Below are 22,080 nucleotides of genomic sequence, written 5' to 3' on the forward strand. Positions count from 1 at the left end.
ATAATTATCACCACTCCATCATCCGACCTTTGTTTATATTAAATCCTTTCAAAATCCCTTGATTATTTGATCTTTCTTTAACAGAATGATAGAACAGTTTGTTCGTATATAAATCAGTTTCATGTAATGGTGAAAGTATATGCCCATACTGTAAAAAATATTGGGTAAAATTTAAACTAGCACGACGGTAATTATGTGTCCAACCAATTTTGGGCAGTATTTTACCCAATGCGGGAAACATATTGTCCAGTAAAGTAAAAAAATAAGCAGCGATTACTTTAGAATGGGCCAAACTTTCATCACACTGGATAAATAAAAATGCCCAAAAGAAATGTCCAATGTTGGTTGGACACATCATTACCCTCATGGAGCATTTTTACCCAATATTTTTTAGAGTGCATAGAACTGGACCACTATCAGGGTTCCCAGCTTTTCAAGAAAACAAAATTGCCCTGATGAAGTTTAAAATTCCATGAAAATATTAAAACCCATTCCCAGTTTCACATGTTTTTAAGTTGTTGCAGTGAATTACATGTATTTTCAGTATAAAAACATGTAAAATGTAAAACTAATTCGTACCACCATAACCAGTCATTCAATTGATGTTGTTTTAATATGCAACAGAATATAACAAGAGTCTGACCGACTACTGTGCTTTTGACTTTTTGGGATGAAAAAAAATCCCTGATTTTTTCCCTCATTTGAGGCATTTTCCCCTGATTTGCGGTATTTTCAGAAATCAAATTCCTTGATTTTTCCCTGACTGGGAAAAAGTAAAATAATTTTCCCTGATTTCCCTAGCCGAATTCCCTGATGTGCTGGGAACTCTGACCATTATACAAAACTCAAATGCTTGCAGTAATACACATCAGTGGCCTGTAACACAAAGCTTAGCAATGATCGTAGAGCATTTTTCTACAATTGATTGCATTGACTACAATGTACAATCAATCGTGAAAATCAAGAGTACGATTAATCGCTAACCTTTGTGTTACGGGACCCAGAAAGTACTATAAAAACCCGAATATATGCTCTATATAATACACCACTATACAAGTTACAATTATATGGCACATTTCATTGATATTCCGCTTTACAACAGCATACATGTACATACAATACATCACTTAATCATAGTTTTAAAAAATACACGGGAATATTATGAAATATATACATTAAAGCACAAGATAAGTCAGAGTAAGAAGTCTAGAAAGAAATGAGCCAATTAAGCAAAATGAATAAGACAAATCCAACTTTCTCTATTATTAAAAGTTTTGAACAAAGGATTCAATAACTTTTTATAAAATGGCAAGCTTTTCAGAGTTGAAATAAAGGCTAGCAATGTTGCACAAAGAGCCACTCTCAACTAACAAATAGGAGCAACTAAGACAACTAACTTACTGGCACATGTATTTAGCAACCACATAAATATTGCGATGACCGAATGTAAATACACATTCTGGTTTTATGCAACAAGTTATTTAAATCAATACTATTTTGCTATCCGTAATAAACAAAAAAAAATGCACGACAAAGCTTAAATCTTATATTCCGGACACGAGAGCATAATGACGTATCTATCAAAGTCATGAAAGTTATCATTAAGAAACACAGATTGTTAAATTGCATGTGAAAATATTGAGTTTTCAAATCAAAACAAGTTCTCAGCTCGTGCTTCTGTACCGACAGTGATAAGAATGTCCCGGTTTAAAGTCTAAATCTCATAAATATTCATTTGATTTAATTTTTCCCCATTGATGAAAGCTGGAACTGATCCTGGGTATTACGAAAGAAAATGTGACTAATACCTTGGTCACATTTGCTTGGCGGCCGTACGGCGAGTCGAAAACAGCCGTTATAATCATTTTCATTCAAACCACCTATATATAGCTGGTACAAAAATGTCAAAACGGCTTTTTTTCGACTCGCTGTACGGCCACTGTAGAACAAATGTGACCAAGGTATAAGGAGAATGTAAAACACTCCCAGGATTCATGGTTGCCGGACGTCGGTAATCGCTACCGATATTTGTCGGTAATCAGGGCTTCCACACCCCCTATACTGAAAAAGTCCTAGCGACGCCCCTAATAACAATACTATGTTATAGGATGTTATAGAAAAGTAATATATTCCAAACTTGTACTCACATGCACCACCATCACTCCCTGGTGAAGATTCTTGCCATACTCATTCTGTTTATAATCACATAAGAAGTTCACCAATGCATAATTTTTCTTAAAGGCGGTGGGGGTGGTTGACCATGCAAAAACCCAATGGGATAGTCATTTTCCAATTGTGTGCCCGTTTATGCACTCATCACGCCCATGCATTATATCAACCTTTATCATGGAAAGGGGCACATGGTCTGTCAGGTTCTATTAATGTGCCTTTTCACATCCCCATCCGTCAACTGCATTCATGTTGTTACAAGTACAACACCTTTGCATTGGTAAATCAACCTTCCCTCCAGTGCCACATTGCAACATCGTCTGATTTGGTCTTGAAGTGGAAAGTGGATAAAGTATCCTTTGACTCAAGTGTGGTTGTGACGATTGAATTACAGCCAAACTCTTTGTATAAGGAAACGAAAATAAAACAAATTCCCCCTTTAAGGCTTGGGCCTAAACTACTCATGAATTAGTTCATCAGGCTCATGCAAAACATACTGATTTATCTAAAGAGCAACGGTGATAGATCGTAGCCCTGAGGGGTAGAACTTTCTTGGGCGCGATATTCCCTCCCATTACTCGCGCCACCAAAAAAAAAATATGCGAACCTAGCAGTGCTAATGTTTTTAATCCATCATGCAAGAAGGTTTGGTTAGTTTATTGGCAGTACACATATGGACTACATGTATACCATGTTAGAAGATAAAGTTTGGGGCTCTCGGAGTAAATTTGGGCCAATACGTTTCAAAGAAACTTGTAAATAATGACTAAATTACTGAGCATTATATTTGAAGGATCTATACGGGTTTTGGTGGTGGTTATGTCCATTCATCATCAGCATAAACTCCACTACTACTATTTTTTTTATCTGCTTATATTCCTTGAATTGTATATTTATTTTGTACTTTTTTTGGAACAAAATATTAGCGAATGCCTGTGACGTTCTAATAAATTTAATAAATTCAATTCATTAATTCATTTCTTGGGGTTCCACCTCATCAATAATTATGATAAATTCCTCTATCACCGTTCATTTCTTGGCGTTCCATGTACTCATCATTATGATAAATTTCTCTACCACTATTAATTTCTTGGCGTTCCACCTCATCACTATGATAAATTCCACTACCACTATTCATTTCTTGGGGTTCCACCTCATCATTATGATAATTTCCTCTACCACTATTCATTTCTTGGGGTTCCACCTCATCATTATGATAAATTCCACTACCACTATTCATTTCTTGGGGTTCTACCTTATCATTATGATAAATTCCTCTACCACTATTCATTTCTTGGGGTTCCACCTCATCATTATGATAAATTCCACTACCACTATTCATTTCTTGGGGTTCCACCTCATCATTATGATAAATTCCACTAACACTATTCATTTCTTGGGGTTCCACCTCATTATTGTGAAAAACTCGTCATGTGGTTTACACACGATGTAAATGTAAATGCAGAAACCTAGGATGACGGCACCCTGGAGGAGGCTAAAGACGAAGAAGACGATGTCGACAGGCGAACAGAGGCCTTCGACAAGGAGGGCGATGAGCCACCCACTGAAGCAAGCGGACGTCGCAAGGCATTGAGAGATCCTTCGCCAAGCATCGCATCGCCCTGTCTTATCTTTCTTGGTGCTTTCCCCTAGGAGAAAGCATATAGCCACCACGATCGTGATGATGATAGCAAATAACAAAACTGCGATGAAGACGATATTAGTCACGTGGATGTCATAGACAGCAACCAGGAAGTACCTGTGTGGGAGAAATTAGATTTGACATTTCAAATGCTCATGTAATCTAATGCGCTGATGAACGAAATTTCAGAGGAAAGATGCGTATACCACCGGGAGGGGGGGGGGGAGGGCAGTCAAATATATAATATACACACGCGTGACCAAAAAAAAATGCGTTCAAAGGGGTGTTTTTCAGTTTTGGACGCGGGCCGCGCATGCACTCGTTAAGGGTATAAAAAAACACTGATTTTCAAGAAAAAGGGTGCTTTTGAAAGACTGGTCTCCCCCAAAGCTTTTTTTTAAGACTAGCCAGATGTGTTTAGGGTACGTTTTTCCACAAGCTTTTTCCCCCGAGGTCATAATTATTTTGGTGACAACTCGTTTAGGGGGCAAATTGTGTAAATAAAGCCCGCGAAAATTGTTTAGGGGATTATTTTGCACACAGAGAAGAGACTCGTAGAGGGGGAAATGGAAATAATTTGGTCACGCCTGTGTACAGCAATGAATTTGAATGCCCCTCCCCCCATGGTTCCATGACATTTGCTCCGGAGACTATCACTCCGCCCAAGATTCCGCACACTAGTCGACTGACCAACTCCAACCCTCGGTTTTACACTATACCCTACCCTAAACCTATCAACTTAACATAAAACCCTATTGCAACCCTAACCCTATATCTTAGACGAAATTTAAGCCCGGAATAATTGTCATGTCACCTACTTGAACGGCACCATCAATGCTCTTCTTTGACTAATATATAAACCTTGAGCACCCTAATACAGTGGATTATTTGGATTTTCGCACATTATAAATGCCTTAAGTATTATCTCCTCCTCCTCCCTCTTATATTTCTTTTGTTCTCTCTCTCTTCCTATCACCTTTAATGTCTAGTTCTGTTGCTTTTCTTATTTTCCTGTTTGTCTATGTTTTGTAGTGTGTTTTGTTTTGTTTCTGTTCCCTTTTTTTGCTGTCTTGTCCTGTTGTGGTTTGCGTGCCTTCTTTGTTTTTGTCTTTGTTTTGTTTTTAGTATTCGTTCTGTCTTTTCCAAGTGATTGTCTGTTCATACACTCCTGAACTCATGGTTTTTTTTTATACAGCAGGGGTATAATATAATATTTTTTGTCAATTTTAACACAGTACACATAAAAAGCTTGACCCCAGTAGTATTCTTTTTCATTGTATAAACCTTTTTAATTTACGATTTGAATTTCACTGATCAATTACATACTTTAATCAACTATTTATTGCAGGGAACCCATAATAACAAGCTTTGCTTTCCAGTGGGTTCCCTTTTTTCATTTCTGTATATTATATTTTGTGTTTTACTATACATTGTAACTTTTGTTAAAATTTGGAATGAAAAAGAATAAATGCAATCAATCAATCAATCAATCTATTATTATGATCATGAAATTGGTCTAATAATTATATTTTCTAAACTGTAGATCGACTGCTGCATAATTAAACGAACGTACCCTTTGCATGGTGATGCGACATCTTCAGCAAGTACTGCAAATTCTATAATACTCTTCAAAAGAGGAATACCTGCATAAGAAAGAGCATAATTGTAAACACTTATTATTTCTAAAAACCCATTGGCCTCTTTGAAAGAAGATGTTCACTCAAGTGACAAGTCAGTTTAATTAAAATTCAGAAAGTTAGAAAAAATGTAATAAAGCTTTTACGAAAATCAAATAATAACAGAAAACAATAGTCGTACGCGAGCCTCATGCCATAAGAATACCATTTAAGGTGGCGCTAAAAATCAATATAATTTGAACGAATAAATTATAATCAGACAAACAAAACACTGTAAATCTACAATAACAATTTAACAAGGAGTAATAAAGTTACGACGATATCTAATTTTACATTATTTCGGTGAAACAGTTACAAATGTACAATTGTATGTCTTCATGAAGAAGCAATAGGTGGATAATAATGTCGTGTCCACACTTTCCTTTGTTGATTTCACTGCATGGGATCATAATTATTTCATATTTTTATACACGTGTGTATGATGTCTCCCTCGTAATAAAATAAGTTGTAAAAATGATTATTTTCCATTGTAGTACTTACAGTATATCCATAATCAGTCCTATTTCACTGTTAAAATGCTCAAATTTAAAAGTGTGAAGGTGATTTCATATTGTCTTCCACTCAGTGAACACAGTTTGAACACACTATGAACTCAGAACACACTGTGGACATACTGTGAAGATACTGTGGAAATATTGTGAATACTCTGTGAAAATACTGTGAACACACTGTGAAGATACTGTGAAGATACTCTGTGAACATACTGTAAAGATACTGTGAAGATACTGTGAAGATACTGTGAAGATACTGTGAAGATACTGTGAAGATACTGTGAAGATACTGTAAACATACTGTGAACATACTGTGAACATACTGTGAAGATACTGTGAAGATACTGTGAACATACTGTGAAGATACTGTGAACACACTGTGTAGATACTATGAACACACTGTGAAGATACTGTGAACATACTGTGAAGATACTGTGTAGATACTGTGAACACACTGAAGATACTGTGAAGATACTGTGTAGATACTGTGAACACACTGTGAAGATACTGTGAACATACTGTAAACATACTGTGAAGATACTGTGAAGATACTGTGAACATAATGTAAACATACTGTGAAGATACTGTGAACATACTGTGAAGATACTGTGAACATACTGTGAAGATACTGTGATCACACTGTGAAGATACTGTGAACATACTGTGAAGATACTGTGAACACACTGTGTAGATACTGTGAACACACTGTGAAGATACTGTGAAGATACTGTGAACATACTGTGAAGATACTGTGAAGATACTATGAAGATACTGTGAAGATACTGTGAACATACTGTAAACATACTGTGAAGATACTGTGAAGATACTGTGAACATACTGTAAACATACTGTTAACATACTGTGGACATACTGTGAAGATACTGTGAAGATACTGTGAACATACTGTGAAAATACTGTGAACACACTGTGAAGATACTGTGAACACACTGTGAACATACTGTGAACATACTGTGAAAATACTGTGAACACACTGTGAAGATACTGTGAACACACTGTGAAGATACTGTGAACATACTGTGAAGATACTGTGAACATACTGTGAAGATACTGTGAAGATACTGTGAACATACATGTACTGTGAATATATTGTGAACATATTGTGAATACACTGTGAACATACTGTGAATACACTGTGAACATACTTGGTTGCTGTGAGTAATCTCCCTATTTTAATAATGAACTCACCCCAGCAGCACAATCCAACCAACAACGCCCCTAGCTTGATGGACATCGGTTTGTCCCGGATCAAAAGACACGTGGCGATGGCCTCGACCAGGAGCGAAGACCAAGAGACAATCAGGAACCAGTCGACGAGAAAGTTAAGGGCAATATTCGTCGGGTGATAAGTGTTCCACACAAAGAAAATCAACAGAGAAAGTTGAGCACAGGAGGAATGGATGACAGTCCAGAGAATCCTGAAAAATAGATCACGGAAATCGTGCATTTTATATGTTTCAGTACTCAAACGAGGTTGAGAGCTTTCTTTCTGTTCTCATCCAGTGTGACTTCCTTCCATTAAACACAGATTTGAATTTGATTTGCGTTCAAATTGTATCTCATGCATGTTTGATTTGCAATTGAACGAAAGTTTCCATCAGACAGCCCCCGGACAATTCCCACCTGAGAGCTTCTTCCCTTGAAGGATAACTTCCCTAGAGGACACCCCCCGCCCCCCCCCCTCCTCCTTCAAACTCAACGTGAACGACTCCCCATCGGACTATTTTTCCTGAGGATGACTTCCCCAAAGGACAACTTTCCCAAGAGGAAAACTTTCAACAGGATAGACTTATCGAAGGACAACTTTCCCCCGGATGATAACTACCACAGAGAACAACTTCCCAAGGGACGACTACCAATTTGACAACTTTTCCATAGCACAGTCCGATAAAGAATCAAAATAAGCCCTCGACCTCAAAAAATTTAATGGAAGCTTGATTTCATCGCTGCCCACTGAGTCACAACAGCCTAGACAGAACATTAATATTTAATTTGCAAATATGGGACATCTGCACAAAAATACATAATCAGAGTGTGCAAATCTTGGATAACTACATAAATATCCGCGTTTGAGTCCTAGCGGGCTGCCGTTGAATCCTCATTTTGTTTTGTTTTGGCTTTTTTTTTCCAGAACGATTTAATGGCAGCTGATGGTATTTACTCACCCCCCCCCCCTCGGCCCCCGGAGCTGCGACCAAAATGTAGGTTTAAATGCAATTAACCATAATAAACACAGTAGGTCATTATAAACGGGGTGCAATGTGATAACGAGAAAGTCTTACCTCTCTTTCTTATACGCATGCCACAAACAGAGGATAAGCGAGAAGAATATACAAAGAATAGCAGGGATGGCTCCACCTAATATCAAACCCTAAATTGAAAATAAAAACAAAACAAACATGGTAGTCACAATATTTTGTCATTAATTTCGATTTGGCTCAACAACACTCGTATTTTACATCACATGTTGATGATATTTTCAGTGAAATGCTTATTTTATCAAACCTAAAGAAATAAACAAAATGTATATAGTTCAGTTGTAATATTTTGTTAACGCATACGGGCACAAATGGACCCATATATAGTCCTCTTACATCCGCAAAAGTTCCAATGCGTCCTTTTTAAAAACTCATTCAAACCAAACAAGAATGAAGTTGAAAGTAAAAAATCTGATTGCATGAATTTGCTGCTCGTGGTGTTAACAACATATTAATCAAAGGTTATTTTGAAAAAAAGTTGATACATGTACTTACCTTGTTCAGATCACATGCTGTATATAGCACACCATCCAGCATAAGTAAAGAAACAAGAAAAAAAAAAGAGTCAAGAGGCAGATAAGCAATACAGGGGGTGGGGGGGAAACCGATCAAGACTCTATATATAAAAATCATCTGGTCATAATTACTACTTCATATCTCTTTGCAAATTAAATAAACAATGGTTGAAGTTGAATATTTAATACAACTTCAATTTAATTATTTCAGAGAATATTCAGTTCAAGCGTTTTTATTTCTCATGCATACATGTGCCAAATAAACAATCTATTAAAGAATATAATGTAAAACATTATAAAACAATAGTATATAAACAAATGGAGTATATCTATATGAATGAATGTGAAAAGAAGAATGGTTCCACGTGCATGTAAAAACATTCACCTTTGAAAATAGAATAACATATATAATAAATATTACATGTATATACAATTCTAGAATTAATCGCTCTTTTGAAGGGAACGATCCTTGGAATAAATTTGACAGATTAGTATAGGATACATACATCTTTTCTTAAACGGATACTTAGGACTGATTTATCTAAATAGAGTAAAATTTACAAAGCAAAATGCTGAAAATTTCATCCAATTTGGATAACAAATAAAGAAGTTATTGAATTTGAAAGATTTGCATCATTTCCTGTGAAACTGTTCTAGGCTTGTCTTCATGAATATTCATTAGGTGGGCTGATGATGTCACATCCCCACTTTCATTTTTCTTATGTTATTACATGAAATAATAATTGTTTCATTTTTTCATAAATGAGTAAATGATGAAATATGTTGCAGCAAGAAATAACTAATGGACTTAATCAGACTTTGACAATCCAATTGTTTTAGTTCTTGGTAGAAAAACTTTGAACAAACCTAATTTCATAAAATAAAATACAAAAGAACAAGTGTGGATATGACATCATCGGCCCACCTCATGAATATTCATGAAAACATGCCTCGAACTGTTTCAAGGGAATAATGCAAATCATTAAATTCAATAACTGTGTTATAATTTGTTATCCGATTTTGATAAAATTTTCAGCATTTTGCTCGTGAATTTTATTCTATCCATTGATATATAAATTATATTCAGCGAGGAGCACCCCTTTAACACGACACAATAATTATGCCTTATATTATATTTTTCAATTACCTACATATTGAGGAGAGAAAAAGAAACGTTGAGAATGGGGGAAGCTCATTTCCATCTTAATTTAATTTCTATTGAAAAAAAGTTTACATATTTAAAACCTACAATGAGTTGCTCAAATTGTCTAAGTGTTTTTTTCACAACATATGTATTATTATTATTTTTTTTTGCAACGGAAAGAAATATTCATGTTTATATATGGTATACAATTTGTTTTTGTTTGATGGAAGTGAAATAAATAAATTTGAATTTGAATTTGAATGTATTTGGCGGAGACCTCAGACAAATAGAAAAGGGGGAATGAAACTATTACACAAGACCCCCCCTATCTTTGACATGTGTTGACAACTTGAAAAGCATGAACAAACGGCATGGACGTTTTGATGGAGTGAACCTATTAAAAATAAATATGCCCCACACTGTAATATAATACATTCCAAAACTAGGAAGGTATTAAATGTCTATTCATCTCGACTAAAAACAGCTGTAACTTCATTCATTTATTACCATATTATTCTGGAAGGAATTCGAATTCACAGTTCCACTCACATCCACTTATTGAAAAATCTTTCCTTTCTATACATTTCCTGTGAAACGCGAACTCTTTGAAACCATGGTATAAATTACAACGTTATGTAGATGCGCAGCCCCAAAGGGGTTTCCCCGTTTGCAGACTAAGCAGGGGCGTGGTCTGTTTAATGTACATGTACATGACCTACTGATACATTCATCCGCAGTACTGGTACATTCACGCTATATTACTGTCTGTGACAATGAGTTTCATTGAGAAGTGTATCTAGACGATTCTTTGTCTATATAGTCAATTAAGGTAGGGGAGCGTTGTCGTTTAGCATGCACAAGAGATTTTGTGTAGCTTTTAACCATTAAGCGATGCAATGAAATAGAAAGTAGCATATAATGGTAGCTGCAAGATGATATTAAAACGCAAGCAAATTCAGAAAATAAGATTATTGATGCACATTGTATTTCTATCCCGGGGGGCCACTTACATTGACGAGTGGATACCATGCGCGACCAAAAAAAAACACGTAAAAAGGATGTCTTTTTCAAGATAGGGCACGTTACGTACGTAATGTGATAAGGGTGTCAAAAACACAAAAATAATGAAAAAAGGGTATCTATTTCGCTAGGAAAGCTACGTGTTTAGGGTCAAATTTGCGGGGATGATAAAACAAAATTAAAATGCTTTATAAAGGATGTCCTTTTTGCCCCAACACTACGTGTTTAGAGTCCGATTTGCGCGAGATGTAAGGTGGGGCCGTACTGAACCAAATGATGTGTAAAGGTAAAACCGACGACCGACTGACCCTTGACATAACAATAAAATATCCCCGGGGGGCCACTTCCATTGACGAGTGGATACCATGCGCGACCACGGGGTCTTGAAAAGCACCCTAAACCCGTATTTTCCATATTCTGAAAATGCACCCCTTAACAAGTATTGGCGTGTGAAACCCTACCCTTAACAATTATTGGAAACAAATACTATTGGCAAGTATTCCCAGAACTGAGTCCCTAAACAAGTACAGCGATGTATTTTCCATATTCTGAAATTGCACCCCTTAACAAGTATTGGAAACAAAACGATACTCTTAGCAAGTATTCCCTGAAATGAACCCCTAAACAAGTACAGAGATATTTTATTGTTATGTCACGCGTCCGTCGGTCGTCGGTTTTACCTTTAGACACCATTATTTGGGTTTAGTACGGCCCCACCTTCCATACCTCGCGCAAATTGGACTCTAAACACGTAGTGTTGGGGCAAAAAGGACATCCTTTGTAAAACATTTTGATTTTGTTTTATCATCCCCGCATATTTGACCCTAAACACGTATATTTTTCCGAGCGAAATAGATACCCTTTTTTCAATATGTTTATGTTTTTGACACCCTTATCACGTTACGTACGTAACGTGCCCTATCTTGAAAAAGACATCCTTTTTACGTGTTTTTTTGGTCGCGCATGGTATCCACTTGTCAATGTAAGTGGCCTCCCGGGAAAATATCGCTGTAGGCCCTACCTGTTTAGGGGTTCATTTCAGGGAATACTTGCCAAGAGTATCGTTTTGTTTCCAATACTTATTAAGGGTAGGGTTTCACACGCCAATACTTGTTAAGGCCGGGGTGCATTTTCAGAACATGGAAATACGTGTTTAAGGTGCTTTTCGAGACCCCATGGTCACGCATGGTATCCATTCGTCAATGGAAGTGGCCCCCCCCCGGGATTTCTATTGTAATATAATTTTACCTTTTCTTTCCACCCTTTAAATCCGGTATATTTAATTTTCTTCCTTTTTATCCCCAACTTCTTTAAAAATCATGGGTTGCATCACCCCCCCCCCCACACACACACACAAAAAAGAAAGAAATACTACAAGACGTAGTCTGTAAAGTATAAAGCCTTCAACTTGAATGCGACAGAAAATGCACAAGATATACACCACATTACAAGGGCGGACAACAAGTCAGAAAGTATTGGGGGCTGAAAACGCATAAAATCTCAATTTTAGGGCTATTTTCATTTTAATGTACACCGTTACTGAAAAAAGGGTGGGGTAGGCTGACTACACCCCCCCGCCACAGCAATATGGAGAGATGCAGTGTTATTCAAGTCTGTATCACCTTCTCAATTAACTTATTATTAGTATTTCAAATGCGAGGGAAAGAAAAGAGCGGTTTAAGGCTGGCACATTGCGTTCCATACCCCAATCAATTAATACCGAAGGGTGCAGAGTTTGATATGCCCTTACTAAGAGTGTTAATATACTTTTCACAGCAGAAGTGCTAATAATAATAATAATGGCAAAAAGAAGCTGCTGAAAACTGCTTATCTAATAAAAGAGAGCCAATGGAGTAAATTAAAAAGTCAAAAAGGGGCCTAATATAAGCTTTCGATCCTAGCAGAATCTTCGTCGGAGGAATCTTTGCCTCCGACGAAGATTCTGCTAGGATCGAAAGCTTAGGCCCCTTTTTGACTTTCTAATAATAATAATGGTAATAAAAAGAACGTTTTATTTCTCCAGGGTAGCGACTTCAGTTAGGAAACTGCTCAACCAGCGGGCCCTGCACAACACAATAATGTTATTATTACCCTTCTCCAACCTAAATGCTGAGCGCCTAGCAAGAAGGCAGAAGGTTTCATTTTTACAAGTCTTTGGTAAGACTCGGCCAAGGATCGAACCCACGACCTCCCGTTCACGGGGCGGACGCTCTACCACTGAGCCACCATAACCAAACAAAAAATGGGGTATAGTGCGACCCCACATTATTTTTTTTTATTAGTGAAAAAAAGAGAAAAAGGGGGAAGATGAACCAAAGAATAAAAGAAGGGTATGAAAATATGAGGTATATGAGTCGTGTAACTCGTATCAGGACATCTACCCACTGGACATCCACCCTCTAGGACATCCACCCCCTAGGACAAGTACCCCCTAGGACATCTACCACCCGGATTTTTTTTTATCCCGGACATCTACCCCCGGACATCTATCCCCGGATATCTACCCCCAAGACATCTAACCCCCGGACATCTACCCCCGGACATCTACCTTCGGACATCTACCCCCGGATATCTACCCCCTGGACTTTATCAACCCTATCACCTGACATCTAATTCGTCCTGCACCCCCCTAACAATTCATCGTGGCACCAGTCGTCATAACTAAAAACAAACATTAGCATACTAAGCTTTCTATAAGTAGGCCTATATGAAAACTGTGTTATCAAAATGAGCGGCTAAAGTTAACTTACGTGGAGGACAAGGGTCCCTACATGCATAGTTGTCTGTTGATAGAAATTAAATGAAATTAAAAGAAAATGTTAAAAAACAAATCATAAAAAGTGAAAACGATGAATGTGAATATGTTCAATATAATAAAACTGTCAAACGTGAAACGTTTATTGCCCTTCATAATCTTGACAAAATTCTTTCATTATTGCCATCCATTCGCGAGCATCTAGTGAACAAAAAAAACATGTCTCCAAAAAGGCTATAAACTTGCCCCGATATCGCTTATTTCCTCTGATCTTTTTATTTGCAGTCATACACTACGCAGGGTGTGCGAGCAGTCATGTACAAAGCAGTCAATCGATAGCGCGCTTGCATTTTAAAGGTCAAGTCCACCTCAGAAAAATGTTGATTTGAATCAATAGAGAAGAATCAGACAAGCACAATGCTGAAAATTTCATCAAAATCGGATGTAAAATAAGAAAGTTATGACATTTCAAAGTTTCGCTTATTTTTAACATAATAGTTATATGAACGAGCCAGTTACTTTAAATGAGAGAGTCGATGATGTTACTCACTCACTATTTTTGTTTTTTATTTTTTGAATTATACAATATTTCAATTTTTACGAATTTGACGATTAGGACCTCCTTGCCTGAAGCACAAAATGTTAAAATAATGGAATTCCACATGTTCAGGGAGGAATGAAACTTCATTTCTCATGACAATGATGAGAAAATAAAAATATTCCATATTTCATATAATAAAATATAAAAGAAATAGCGAGTGAGTGATGTCATCAGTTCCTCATTTGCATAACGACCGAGATGTGCATGTAACTGTCGTGTGAAATGAAGTGAAACTTTTAATAAGAAGCCATAACTTTCTTATTTTACATCCGATTTTGATGAAATTTTATGCTTGTTGATTTTTTCTCTTTTCATTCAAATCAAGTTTTTGTTGGGGTGGACTTGTCCGTTAAAGGGATGCTCCAGGCTGAAGATATTTAGATCTCAATATTAATAGAATAAAATTCACAGAGCAAAATGCTGAAAATTGCATCAAAATGGACTACCAATAAAAGAGGAAATAAAAAAAATCATGACACTCAAAATTTCATTCAAAATTAATGTGAAATAAGAAAGGGATGACTTTCTTTGTTTATTTCAGCATTTTATTACACAACAGTATGACGGAGCACAAAATTAATGTCTCACTTAGACTCATTACAATGCTGGGGCCCGTTTCATAAAGGACTTGCAACTGTTGTAACTTTGCCATAGGGCAACTACCATGGTAACAGGGCTCAGCAGCCAATCAGAATCAAGGTTATAATGGCAGTTGCCATCATGACAAAGTTACAATTGTTGCAAGTCCTTTATGAAACAGGCCCCTGATGTACATTCTGTATGCACTTACGAAATGTTGGGTAATTTCGGAAGGGCATACCCGGGGGCACAATACATTGGTCTCAAAAGTTGCGCGAGACTTGGAAGTAAAAAAGTTGGTGAGCGACGCGGGCAAAAAAAATGCGCATCGCCAAAAATGTCTATGGGGGAGGGGGGCTGTATCAGCCCCCTCCGATTCCCAGACTTGTTAGGGTAAAACTTGTCACTCTTACAGCAGATTGTTTAAAGGGATGGTCCGGGCTGAAAGTATTTATAGCTTTAATAAATAGAGTAGAATTCACTGAGCAAAATGCCGAAAATGTCATCAAAATCGGATAACAAATAACAAAGTTATTGAATTTCAAAGTTAAGCAATATTTTGTGAAAACAGTCGTCATGAATATTCATCAGGTGGGCTGATGATGTCACATCCCCACTTATTCTTTTGTATTTTATCAATATATGAAATTAGGTTTATTCAATTTTTTTTCCTCCAAGAACTAGAAAAAAATGGATTGACAACTGATTTAGTGCATTAGATATTTATTGCTGCAACTTATTTCATTATAAGGGAGACATATTATTCACACAAGTATGAAATAATTAAAAAATTATGATTTTATGTAATAACATGGAAGAAAACGGAAAGTGGGGATGTGACATCATCAGCCCACCTAATGAATATTCATGACGACTGTTTGCACAACATATTGCTTAACTTTAAACTTCAATTACTTTATTATTTGTTTTCCGATTTTGATAAAATTTTCGCCATTTTGCTCAGTGAATTCTACCAAAATTACACAATATTTCGTAAGCGCATTTCAGTCCCAAAACTGCTTAAAAAAACCAAACGTGATTCCGTGTACAAAGTCAATGCAAATTGTGTTTTTCAACCAAAAATCATAAATATGTGATTATTTTAGATTTTATTGATTTAGATCGATTTATGTTATGTTATTCATGATCGGAAAAGGGTCCTCGATTAACTTCATCCAAAATACAATAAAAAAAAACAAATGTTTTAAAAATAACGAAATACATACCAGGTAAGAAAAAACACACACAATACATAGGAAATTAATTATTTTTTGTTTTATTTTTAGTTTTTTTGTAGGTTTTTGTTAGAAATCAAAAAATTTACATGTCCACCAAAAATTAGCATTCTATTAGCTATATAAAGTGAGTTAAAGGCAAAAACATACCCCCACCCCCCCCCCCAAAAAAAAAAAAAAATGGGTGCAAATTTCATACGCTTATTTGCATAATTAATAAAAAAAAAAACGATCAATTTTGTGAAAAATTTAACCCAAATATGTTGGTTCCCAAATAGCCCAGTTAAAATAGGGTTTAAAAGTATATTTGATCCTTACCACAAAATGACGGTTTATCAAATAATATGGGTGGCGGTGCGTTACAATGGGCGTTGGACCTGTCTGGGAGGCAGACATCTATTATTTCAGCATCAGCAGCTCCGATGATGGTAGCCGCCAGGGAGAATGTTGCTAGTATTCCACTCATTTTCTGAAAACTAGAAATTGAAAAACAATAAGAGCATATAACGATTGCACTGACGGAAAGGACGGTCGAAAAAAAAATCGTTGATGCACAATTACTGACTTGGGTAGAAATTGGCGAGTTTTCGGAATTGGAACAGGGACGGATTCTACAACATAGTAAATCTATGAAAATACCCGTTATATCGCAATGAACAACTGAGAGGTCTTTGTCGAAAATGGGTGCCCCGGGATAGCAGATCGCCGTGAGATTTGGAGCTGACAAAGAATTGCAATTTGCAAATATGTCGTTTGTCTAAAGTCATGAACGACACTGCTGTTTTGATTCACAGATATTCACCGATTTGCCATGAAGGGCTGTTTTACAATACATTTTCAATGTTCCAAAAAAGCGTCTGCGCAGTGTTCGCGAAAACTCCCTTTAACATACATGGATTTCATATTACCTTAAAACACTGGCGCACAATGAGGCTGCTCTGGGGCAATGCACACAAAAAAAAATCACGACCAAAAAAAAAACAAAAAAACGAAAAACACACACAAAAAAAAGGAAGAAAATGCAAGGAAAGTTGGTGAAATATGATACTATTTTCAAAATGTTATGCAAAATATCTATCATAAATCTGGTAAGGCCCTTTATAATTTTATATATATATTTTTGGCTCTTTACGCTATAAAGTAAAGGAGAAATTCACCATGACGTCAAGCTGATTTAAGAAGGACCTCTAGGAAGAACAGAGCCATTATATCAATGGTTCTGAATAGAGTGATCCATCCGTATTATCTTTTAAGTCTTTATATATTTATTCTTAAATATTTTGTACAAAGATGTATTTTGTTGTGATTTTTATATGGTAAATAAAACCACATCAAACCAAATTACATGTATACTTACAAATGTTTTACAAAAACCGGTCGAATATAACAGATGTATGAATTTTTATCTTTATAGATTATCATGTCATTATCATGGTATTCTGACCCAGGGCTGTCGGAAAGAACTTAAGTGGTAAGGTATGAAATTCATGAACATGATAGTAAAAGTATCTCACTCAATGAATAGTGCGAGCACGAAGTGCGATCTGATAAAAAAAAGATATTGACATGGAAACGGATATTTTATTTTTTACAAACTTTTATTTTTTTACAACCTTTTGCTCATTCTCCTGAGGACGACAAGAACACACTTGTCGAAACGTCGAGATTGGGTGGTCCTTTTCAGGACCAACACTTGCCCAAGTACCGTGAAACCTACTACACTATTCTTCTTCGCCATGGAAACCTTCAGGAGTTATAAACGGATATTTCATTCACAAAATTTGCAATTGAGAACATGAAACATATATAGCTCCGAAACAAGATATCTCTTAAAAGCAATGCATTGCAAGCTTGCGAAGCGCGAAATGACTTTTGTTAAATTATATCTATTGACCTGAAAAGGAACCTTAAAGAAAATTTTAAGAAATTTATGAACACGTTATATCTCACTGTGAAAATATTTCAGCTAAATTATATGCGGGGGGGGGGGGGGTTAAGACGATTTAGTGCAGAGAAACAATTTCATTGCAGTCGCATTGCGCTCGCATTAATAGTTCACTCATCAGGCTTATTACATTAATACATCTAAATATGATAATAAAATTTTCATGAATTCCTAATAACTAAATTGTCCCTTTTTCAAAAAGGAATATTGACAATTTAGTTTCATATCGCGCTTAGGAAGAGGAATAGGAAGATAGTCATAGTCTTAATACATGTAATATGATGACAAAATGTTCTTAGGCTTAACAGTTAAGCCCCCATCACACTTATTCCGAATCAAGCAGAATTGGCCAGAATGAAAGTACTATTGTTCGACCACCAGTTGATAATTTTAATCTACTTCGAACACCGTTCGTAAATATACCCCTCGAATGTTTAGAACAGGACCAACACATTCGGGACGGCCAAGAGAAATGACAGAAATATTTCGAATGCACTCAGAATATTTAGAATGCGCCTAGAATGTCCAAGAATGTAGCACGAATTATCAATCTGACTCCATTGCGGTTCATTTTGACTAGTGTATGATGATTCACTAGCTGGTCAATTTACTGAATTTCAACTCCAGTTTGGTGAAGTCATAAGTTCCTCCAAAAAAAATTCTAGATTTTTAAAATATTTTCGTTCCAGCTTCTGCTTGATTCCTGCTGATTCCGAATAAGTGCGATGGGGGCTTTACTTAGAATATCAAGATCTTAGGTCACAATAATAATAATATCAGATCCGGGATCAGATCGCGCTTCGCACTCGCATCATTCATTATTAAAGCGCTATCCACATACACTTCACAGCTGCTCGTTGACGGATCGTTGACCTATAGTCTACAGACATAAAAATCAACTTTAATTTAGTGTCTGTTAAATTGTTTTGACTCCACACGATTTATCAATACCTTCCCCATAGTCAGCACGTGCCTCGCCACGGATTACTACCGCATTACACCGTGTATTACCGCACATGTGCGCCACCGCTGTAGAGTGGCATATTTTGGCCATTTTTACCCGGGGGGGCCACTTCCATTGACGAGTGGATACCATGCGCGACCATGGGGTCTCGAAAAGCACCCTAAACACGTATTTTCCATATTCTGAAAATGCACCCTTAACAAGTATTGACGTCTGAAACCCTACCCTTAACAAGTATTGGAAACAAAACGATACTATTGGCAATTGAAATGAACCCCTAAACAAGTACAGCGATATTTTATTTGTTATGTCACGGGTCCGTCGGTCTTCGGTTTTACCTTTACACACCATTTGGTTTAGTACGGCCCCACCTTCCACACCTCGTGCAAATCAGACTCTAAACACGTAGTGTTGGGGCAAAAAAAGGACGTCCTTTATAAAAAAAAAATTTTTGTTTTATCATCCCCGCAAATTTAACCCTAAACACGTAGCAATCCTAGCGAAATAGATACCCTTTTTTCATTATTTTTGTGTTTGTGACACCCTTATCACGTTACGTACGTAACGTGTCCTATCTTGAAAAAGACATCCTTTTTACGTGTTTTTTTGGTCGCGCATGGTATCCACTCGTCAATGTAAGTGGCCCCCCCGGGCATTTTTACCCTTACGAAGTTAACAGTAATACCAATATAGACTTAAATTATCAACTAAATATATATACACGTAGGCCTACTATGACATTATCTTAAAAACATCACCTCACAGACACTTAGAACCCATGTTTTTTAAGTCACACGGCTTCATGCAGACCGGTATTCCAGTCTATCATAATATGCGCGTTTATTTATTGAGCTAGGCCGGAATACCGGGTTCAAAGGGATAAGCGAGAAAAAATACAAATGAAAAAATAAAACCCGCATGAAGCCGCACGACACGTGCGTGATCCATTATTGTAATGATATGGCTACCTGGAAATAATATCCAATCTACCTACCTCTTTTTACGTTTGTAACACGTTGATATATATTATCCAAGGACATGTACACTCGGCTGTATTATATGGGTGAATTCATTTGAATGAAGTTAAAAGCAAACAAGGGAATGAATATACGTTGAGTCGAGTTACGTAGTCGTACAGTTGAGAAGATGTACACGCTGCTTTAAACCTTTAAAGTGAATTATAAATATACAAAACAACCTTGTGGTCAAGGTGTATAGTCACGATATATCTTCGCGAAAATATTACGAATAGTATCGCGTAGACCATGTAAACAGACGTTCTGTCGCGTCGCGATTCTGAACGGTAGAAGGCGGGAATTCCCCGACGCGATTTGACCCTAAGTCAGACCCTGACTAAGTAGTGCAGTGGTAAATCGGTTTTGTTGACTCGGGTTCTGTGATAATCAATTCTTTTATCGTGGGCATCAACGGAAAGGCTAGTAAAAGTTCGACTCCCAGATTCGATCCTATAATGGTGTAGGCCTAGTGAACACGGATTACTCACTGCCGGATTCACTGTTCCCAACGTACAGGAGCGAGCTCACGCGGATATATGCAGCAGCAGGCTAGACAGATGTAATATATAGATGTAAAGTCCGTAGGCGCGAGCGAGCCCAAGTTCAAAGTGGTGTGTCGGTACGGTGCGACGACGTCGTTCCACATTGCTGCGGGTAATAGATCATGTTTCGGGCTTGCAAGCTGAGGACATGACATGACCTCATCAGATCACTAGTTCGGGCAGAGATATGTTGCGTTAGTCTCCATATACAGACCCCATAATTGGCGTTTAAATAAATAAAGGACAGGCCCACCCTAATAATTTCCTTTTCTTTCTATCAGGTCTGTATCATACCACAGATAATACATTTGCAATAGATTATTTATGGTATAACGGTCATGATGCGCATCCTGGTGATAACAAAGTGCTGATGATAATTTTTTTCTTAATCCAGGCCCGTGCTGCTTGTATTTTGCTTGGCGAGATACGTGCCCGGGGGGGCCACTTACATTGACGAGTGGATACCATGCGCGACCAAAAAAACACGTAAAAAGGATGTCTTTTTCACGATAGGGCACGTTACGTACGTAACGTGATAAGGGTGTCAAAAACACAAAAATAATGAAAAAAGGGTATATCTATTTCGCTAGGAAAATTACGTGTTTAGGGTCGAATTCGCGGGGATGATAAAACAAAATTAAAATGTTTTATAAAGGATGTCCTTTTTGCCCCAACACTTCGTGTTTAGAGTCCGATTTGCGCGAGGTGTAGAAGGTGGGGTCGTACTAAACCAAATAAGGTAAAGCCGACGACCGAAGGTACCCGTAACAATAAAACATTTCTTTACGTGTTTAGGGGTTCATTTCAGGGAACATTTGCCAAGAGTATCGTTTTGTTTCCAATACTTGTTAAGGGTAGGGTTTCACACGCCAATACTTGTTAAGGGGTGCATTTTCAGAATATGGAAATTACGTGTTTAGGGTGCTTTTCGAGACCCCATGGTCGCGCATGGTATCCACTTGTGAATGGAAGTGCCCCCCCCCCCCGGGTATCAGATCCGGGATCAGATCGCGCTTCGCACTCGCATCATTCATTATTAAAGCGCTATCCACATATACACTTCACAGCTGCTCGTTGACGGATCGTTGACCTATAATTTACAGACTAAATATCAACTTTAATTTAGTGTCTGTTGTTTTGACTCCACACAGATTTATCAATACCTTCCCCATAGTCAGCACGTGTCGCATTACACTGTGTATACCGCACATATGCGCCACCGCTGTAGAGTGGCATATTTTGGCAATTTTTAATGCTAAACCCTTCCGAAATTAACAGTAATACCAATATAGACTGAAATTATCAACTAAATATCTATACACGTACTATGACATTATCTTAAAAACATCACCTCACAGACACTTAGAACCCATGTTTTTTAAGTCACATGGCTTCATGCAGACCGGTATTCAGCCTATCATAATATGCGCGTTTATTTATTGAGCTAGGCCGGAATACCGGGTTCAAAGGATAAGCGAGAAAAAATACA

General features: G+C 37.1%; 1 protein-coding gene across 1 annotated transcript; it reads right to left on the minus strand.

The window, feature by feature from the left end:
• Positions 1 to 729: 729 nt before the first annotated feature.
• LOC129280931 (uncharacterized) lies at positions 730 to 20,564 on the minus strand. Its single transcript, XM_064111802.1, has 8 exons — positions 20,028 to 20,564; positions 16,443 to 16,600; positions 13,705 to 13,737; positions 8,771 to 8,787; positions 8,300 to 8,388; positions 7,206 to 7,435; positions 5,385 to 5,454; positions 730 to 3,928 (listed from the first exon to the last, which is right to left on the minus strand). The coding sequence occupies exons 2-8, from the start codon at positions 16,588 to 16,590 to the stop codon at positions 3,559 to 3,561; spliced, it is 957 nt and encodes a 318-aa protein (XP_063967872.1). The 5' UTR covers positions 16,591 to 16,600; positions 20,028 to 20,564; the 3' UTR covers positions 730 to 3,558.
• Positions 20,565 to 22,080: the final 1,516 nt, after the last annotated feature.

The sequence above is a fragment of the Lytechinus pictus genome, chromosome 17 (assembly GCF_037042905.1).
Source record: "Lytechinus pictus isolate F3 Inbred chromosome 17, Lp3.0, whole genome shotgun sequence".
Taxonomy (NCBI): Eukaryota; Metazoa; Echinodermata; class Echinoidea; order Temnopleuroida; family Toxopneustidae; genus Lytechinus; species Lytechinus pictus.